Source organism: Myotis davidii, unplaced genomic scaffold (genome assembly GCF_000327345.1).
Source record: "Myotis davidii unplaced genomic scaffold, ASM32734v1 scaffold666, whole genome shotgun sequence".
Lineage (NCBI taxonomy): Eukaryota > Metazoa > Chordata > Mammalia > Chiroptera > Vespertilionidae > Myotis > Myotis davidii.
The window spans coordinates 38,089-45,415 of NW_006296629.1; the positions used below are offsets into that span (position 1 = coordinate 38,089).

Consider the following 7,327-nt stretch of genomic DNA (forward strand, 5'->3'; position numbering starts at 1 on the left):
TGTGTCCCTCCAGCAGGTGGATGCATGAAGCAGAGCCTGGGGTTTTGGTACACCTCCTCCTAACACGCCTCTCACTGTGGGCTCACTCAGGGCACAGAAATACACTGCTGAGTCCTCCAGCTGGGAAGCTGAGATGATGAGGTTGGCAGAACTCTTTGCTTTCTGAAAGTTCAGTGAGTAGCGGCCTCCTGTGGCATTTTGCTGGTTGTAAGAGTCCTGGCGAATGAGGAGAATCATCGCCCCACCGGTGAGCTGCTTGTACCAGAATAGACTATAACTTGTAGCACTGGTGTCATATGTGCACTCCAGGCTCACAGCCTCCTTCTCCTGCACCAGTATTGCTTGTTGGCCTTGAGTTACCTTCTGGGCAATACTGGACCCTGAGAGAAAAAAAAATACAAACAGAAGGTTATGGGATAAGTGATGTGGGACAAAAAGAATATTTTTAACACCCAGCCAGCTTTCCTCCCCAGGGTACTCATAAAAGACTGCCTATACCCGCTGCTGTTAGGTCCAGAGAAGACCCATTCCCACTGGGACAACCCTACCTAGCCACATGAAAGTTATGACCACCCTCAGAAGACCGGAGACCGACATGTTCAAGTTCTTCCACTAAGCTTCTGTTTCAGCGCTCTGCAAGGTGAGGGGACTGACAGGTGGAGAGAAGAAATGCTGAGCTGTGTGCTGCTGCTGCCCCAGAACAGGAAACAGGATTTCCTGGTGCAGATGTTGCTGTGAGTCACGTCAAATTTTCTATGTACTGGCTGAGAGTCTCCCCACCCCACACTTTCTTTTGCATTAATAATGGTAACAATTATACTGAAGATAAACATGGTATAGTTTTATATTAAAAGGAAGATTGATGGCTCTAGCTGGTTTGGCTCAGTGGTTAGAGCATCTGCCTGAGGACTGAAGGTTCCCAGGTTCAATTCCAGTCAAGGGAACGTACCTCGGTTGCAGGCTTCTTCTCCCCTGCCTGGACCCTGGTAGGGGCTCATGCAGGAGGCAACCAATTGATGTGTTTCTCTCACATCAATATTTCTTTCTGTATTTCCCTCTCTCTCCCACTCTCTCTAAGATTCAATGGAAAAATATCCTTGGGTAAAGATTGAAAAAAAAGAAATAGTTTTAAAAACATTTCAGAGGCTTTCAGAATAAGGAATACATAATAATGCAATATATGTTATACTAAATGTGTCAACCATGTTATGCTAGAGATACCCTCCTGCCTGCCCCATCAGCCTAGCTTGTTGGTGATCCTTGAAGGTTCCAATCAGGATTTAGAAAAGAAAATCACCAGCCTTGTCAGCTATGATAGCAAAAATACGGCTTAAAAAAATCAGGTCCTAATCCCTGGAATCTGTGAATGTTGCTTTATATGGAAAACACACACACACATGCACAAAAACAACAACAACAAAAATCTTTGAAGATATAATTAAGGATCTTGACATTTTTACTTTAAAAAGTCATATAAAATTGACTGTTTTCCTATACAGTTATAACTGTAGTTTTGAATTTTAATAGATCATGTAACTATCACACAGTCATGACTCAGAAGAGTTTAATTACTCCCCAAGACTCCTTTATGCTGTCATTTTGTAATTACACATTCCCCATGACTACCTTCTTGCAAACCTTGGTTTGTTCTTTTATGTTTTTGTCTTTTTAATTATCTTTCCTTGACATGGAAAGATAATTCTGGATTATAGGAGCCTAAATGCAATCACATGTGTACTTTTAAGACAGGGACAAAGGGAGATTTGATGACAGGAGACTATGGAGGCAGAGATTGGAGTGATGCATCCACAAGTCAAGAAATGCTGGCACCCACCCCAGTTGGAAGTGTCAGGGAACAAATTCTCCCCTAGAGCCTCTGGAGCAAGTGCAGTCCTTCTGACAAATGGGTTAAAAGAGACAAGACCCCTCGTGTGCTGCCTACACGAGGCTCAATTCAGATCTAAAGATACAGACTGAAGTGAATGGACAGAAAAAGATACTGCATTCAAACAGAAATGCGATGAAAGCTGGGGTAGCAAGACTTAGACAAAATAGACTTTAAAACAAAGACTCTAACAAGACACAAGGGTATGACATAATGACAAAGGATTAATCCAACAAGAGGATATAAAACTTATAAACATCTATGCACCCATGATAGGCTCACCTAAATACACACAGCAAATATTAACAGACACAAAGGGAGAGGTTGATGGTAATATAATAATTAAACACCCCGCTTACATTAATGGATAGGCACAGACAAAATCAACAAAGAAACATTGGCCTTGTGACACATTAGATTAGATAGACTTAATAGACATGTACAAAACATTCTAACCCAAAACAGTAGAATACACATTATTTTTAAGTACACATGAACATTCTCCAGGAGAGACCACATGTTAGGCCACAAAACAAGTCAATAGATTCAAGAAGATTGAAATTATATCAAACACCTTCTCCAACCACGTATAACCACTGGGTGCCTGGTACTTCCTCTCACCAATATGCAGAATTCTCAAAAAATTATGTATTGTATGGTTCTATTCATATGACATTCGTTAAAAAGACAAACATATAAAAGAACAAATCAAGGTTTGCAAAAAGGTAGTCTCTAATCAATTATAAGAGGAAAACTGGAAAAAACACATGGAGACTGAACATGTTACTAAACAACTAATGGGTCAGAGAAGAAGTCAAAGAGGAAATTTTAAAAAAAATATCTTGAGACAAATTAAAATGAAAACAATGTTACAGTTCTGGCTGGTGTTGCTCAGTGGTAGAGCATCAACCCATGCACCAAAAGGTCTCAGGTTCTATTCTTGGTCAAGCGCATATCAATGTTTCTCTCTCTCTCTCTCTCTCTCTCTCTCTCTCTCTCTCTCTCTCTCTCTCTCCTTCCCTCTCCCTCCTTTCCACTCTCTCTAACTCAATGGAAAAAATATCCTTGGGTGAACATTAACAACACATACACACACACACAAAAAAAGTTACAAAATCTATGGAATGCAGCAGAAGTTGTACTAAAGGGAAAGTTTAGAGCAATACAGGCCTATATCAAGAAATAAGAAAAATCTCAAATTATCCTAATTTACATCTAAAGGAACTAGAAAAAGAAGAAAAAACAAAACCCAAAGTTAGTAGAATGAAGAAAATAATTAAGACAAGAGCAGAAGTAAATGAAATTGAAGTTGGAGACCCTGCACTCACTAATGTAAAATTATACTACAAAGCTATAGTAATGAAAACAGTATGGTGCTAGCACAGAACAGTATGGTACTATCACAAAAACAGTATGGTACTGACCAAAAACAAGTTGATCAATAGAACAGAAAGAAGAACCCAGAAATGATCCCATGTTTATGTAATCAATTAAATTGGTGACAAATGAGGCAATGGGGAAAAGTCTTCAATATATGGTGTTGGAAAGCAAAAGGAATTAAGAGGCACAAACTTATAGTTTACATAAAGAAGTCATAGGGATGTAATGTACAGTATAGAAAATACTGCCACTAATATTTAAATGACTTTGTACAGTGACAGATGGTACTAGACTTTTCTAGTAAGGTATATAAATCTCAGACCACTATATTGTTCACCTGAAATTAATATAATATTCTATATCAACTATACTTTCATTTAAAAGAGCATTACAGCCCTGGCCAGTGTTGCTCAGTGACTAGAGCATCTGCCTGTGCACCAAAGGGTCGAGGGATTTTTCCAGTCAAAGGCATGTACCTTGGTTGCAGGTACATCCCCAGTAAGGGGTATGCAAGAGGCAGCTGTTCGATGTTTCTCTCTCATAGATGTTTCTGACTCTCTGTCCCTATCAAAATGTCTGTGCACCAAAGGGTCGAGGGTTTTTTCCAGTCAAAGGCACATACCTTGGTTGCAGGTTCGTTTCCCGCCCCTGTCCAAGAACGTGCAGGAGGCAACCAATAGATGTGTCTCTCTCACATTATGTCTTTCTCTCTGTTTCTCTCTGTCTCTCTTCTTCTCCTTTCCCTCCTTTCCTTCCTCCCTTCCACGCTTTCTAAAAAGCAATGAAACTGTGGTACATCTACACAATGGAATGCTATGCTGCAGTAAAAAAGAAGGAACTCTTACCCTTTGCAACAGCATGGATGAACCTGGAGAGCATTGTGCTAAGCGAAATAAGCCAGTCAGAGAAAGATAAATATCACATGATCTCACTCACTTGTGGAATATAGTAAACAACATTAACTAATGAGCAAAAAAAGAGCCAGAGGGAAAAAATATTTTTAAATATAATAGAAGTAATCCTGTTACTTAGCAGATTTTAATATTTCCTACAACTTTTGTGATATCATACTACTAGTATGATAGTACAGTTTTGGTAATATTATTATGCTTAAAATCCTTTTTTTCTTGAATTATTAATGTTCATTGCATGTAATCCTATATAATAAAGAGGTAATATGCAAATGAACCCTCATGGCCTCACAAGATGGCTGCCTACAACCAGGCCAGCAGGAGGGTTAGTGAGGGAGGACCAAACAACTGAACAGCAAACTGGGTGGGGTGACCAGGACGGCAGGAGGGGGCACGAGGGGCAACAAGGCCAGCCGGGGAGGCAGTTGGGAACAACCAGGCCAACGAGGGGGGCAGTTGGGGCAATTAGGCTGGCAGAGAGGGCAGTGAGAGGTGACTAGGCTGGCGGGAGAGGGGGGACAGTTGGGGGCGACCAGGCAGGCAGGCAGGGGAGCGATTAGGAGCCAGCAGGCTAGGATTGTGAGAGGTATGTCCGAGTGCAAGTTTAGGCCCCATCCCCGCAGTCAGACATCCCCCGAGGGGTCCCGGATAGGAGAGGGTGCAGGCTAGGCTGAGGGGACCCCCACCCCACATGAATTTCGTGCACTGAGCCTCTAGTAGTTTTATATTTAAGATCGTTTTTCTTAAATAATTGGTGTTATTGATGTAACATTATTATGTTTAAAATCATTTTTCTGGAGATATTAATGTTTATTGCATGTAACATTATTATATTTAAGATTGCTTTTCTTTAAATATTATATGTCTGAGTGCAAGTTTAGGCCCCATCCCGGCGTTAGACATCCCCAAGGGGTCCCGGATAGGAGAGGGTGCAGGCAGGGGAGGCAGTTGGGAACAACCAGGCCGACGAGGGGGGCAGTTAGGGGTGACCAGGCCAGTAAGGGGGGTAGTTGGGGCAATTAGGCTGGCAGAGAGGGCAGTGAGAGGTGACTAGGCTGGCGGGAGAGGGGGGACAGTTGGGGGCGACCAGGCAGGCAGGCAGGTGAGCGATTAGGAGTCAGCAGTCTAGGATCAGGCAGGTGAGTGATTAGGAGCCAGCAGTCTAGGATTGTGAGAGGTATGTCTGAGTGCAAGTTTAGGCCCCATCCCGGCGTTAGACATCCCCAAGGGGTCCCGGATAGGAGAGGGTGCAGGCTAGGCTGAGGGGACCCCCCCCACCCTCATGAATTTCGTGCACTGAGCCTCTAGTAGTATTATATTTAAGATCATTTTTCTTAAATAATTGGTGTTATTGATGTAACATTATTATGTTTAAAATCATTTTTCTGGAGATATTAATGCTTATTGCATGTAACATTATTATATTTAAGATTGCTTTTCTTTAAATATTAATGTTTATTGCATGTAACATTATTATATTTAAAATCATTTTTCTTGAAATAAAAAAGAAAAGTTTAGAATTAAAAATAAAAAAGCAGTGGAAAAACTAATCCTCAAGGAAGGATTAACCAAAAATATTTTGAAATAACATAGCCCAGCTGGTGTGGCTCAATGCTTGAGCATCAATCTATGAGCCAGGAGGTCACAGTTTGATTCCTGGACAGGCACATGCCTGGTTGCAGGCTCAATCCCCATCGGGGGCCTGCAGGAGGCAGCCCACCAATCATTCTCTCTTATCATTGATGTTTCTATCTCTCCCTCTCTCTTCCTCTCTGAAATAAATAAAAATATATTTTTTAAAAAATAAATAAAATAAGAGCTTTACATTCCAAAATGAAAAATCCACTAAGGAACAGTCTTCCAACAAAATGTTCTAACACTTACTGGGTCATCTTGAACTAACCTTCCTATTATGTGTTTTGAACATACAACACATTAATTTCCACTTGCAGACAATTTCACAAATGCTATGCTTGCAGGTCTCTCCCAGGCAGAGGGGGCTGCCCCACTCGCAGGTTTGTGTACAGGATGCAGGTGCCTGGGAAGCAATGTGTACTCGCTGCACAGAAGTAGACTGCGGAGTCTCCAGTTTGGGTGGCTGCGATGTGCAGGGAGAGATGTTTGGCCGCCTTATTCATGAAAACAGTGAGTCTTCCAGCTTGGTTTTTGTCCTTAGTTGAACGAATGTCTATAATGAACTGGGGACCTTTTCCAGGTTCTTGTTTATACCAAGGAAAGTAACTTGAGGCACTGTCGGAATAAGAACAGTTGATAACAGCGGTGTTTCCCTCCTGGACACTCAGGGTAGAAGGATGCTGATCCACTTTCTCTCCGTGGCTGACCCCTATGCAGAAAGAGTCAGAGAAAAAAAGAAGTTTTGCCTGATAATTACAGTCCAGAATTTACTTTTCCTTTTCTATAGTAACTAGGGGAACCCTGAATAAAGCCTGTTTATTCCTTGGCTTCAAAGAAATGTTCACTAATATACTCTCCCCAAATCCCTCAACTCACAGTTCAGCTGCAGCCACAAGAACATAAATAAAGCTCCAATGGATGACTTCATTGTTCCTCCTAATTGAGACCAATTATAGACTTGCAATCTTCAGCCAACAGAACTGCTTCTGTTATCAGGCTGCCCCTTCTTTTCTCTGACAATCATAATGGTTTCTCACATTGTCTACCCAGCCAATAAGAAAAAGGCTCTGCTTCTGCCATAGCCTATTTACTCAGAATCCACTGAAATGAACCCCCCCACATATTCAGCATCAGCAGAGGTGCACTGTCATCTTGTGGTCACATCTCTAACTACAGAACTCACTGGTTAAATGTATTTCTTTTACCCTGTGCCTATAAGGAACTCAGTCGTATGAAAGCAGCAATAGGTCAAACAAACCAGGTCTTAGATCAGACTGCATGAACAATAAGAATGTAGATATCAAGATTTACATCTCTGAAAAAGAAAAGATTTACATCCCTGCACACTACTGAGTCATTATTAAGTTGGAAAGAGGTAAATGCTGTTGGTATTTATTCAACAACTAGAGGCCGATGCACAAAATCCATGCATTTGGGGGCGTCCCTCAGCCTGGTCTGCACCCTCTTGTAGTCCAGGAGCACTCCAGGGATGTCTGACTGCCACGGAGGCGGGAGG

The 7,327-nt window shown here is 41.7% G+C and overlaps 2 protein-coding genes across 2 annotated transcripts in view; both read right to left on the reverse strand.

Annotated features, from left to right (window-relative positions):
* Nucleotides 1-619, reverse strand: part of LOC107184444 — a 2,168-nt gene extending 1,549 nt beyond the window's left edge. Inside the window, exons 1-2 of the mRNA XM_015569557.1 lie at nt 549-619; nt 15-380 (exon numbers count right to left, since the gene is read on the reverse strand). Coding sequence (XP_015425043.1) covers nt 15-380; nt 549-597 — 415 coding nt within the window. The 5' untranslated portion in view covers nt 598-619. The remainder of the gene's footprint in view (nt 1-14; nt 381-548) is intronic.
* A 5,524-nt stretch (nt 620-6,143) lies between these two features.
* On the reverse strand, nt 6,144-6,739 carry LOC102762575 (T-cell receptor alpha chain V region CTL-L17). Its single transcript, XM_015569558.1, has 2 exons — nt 6,688-6,739; nt 6,144-6,520 (listed from the first exon to the last, which is right to left on the reverse strand). Exons 1-2 carry the CDS (start codon nt 6,737-6,739, stop codon nt 6,144-6,146), a joined length of 429 nt encoding a protein of 142 aa, XP_015425044.1.
* Between the last annotated feature and the right edge of the window lie 588 nt (nt 6,740-7,327).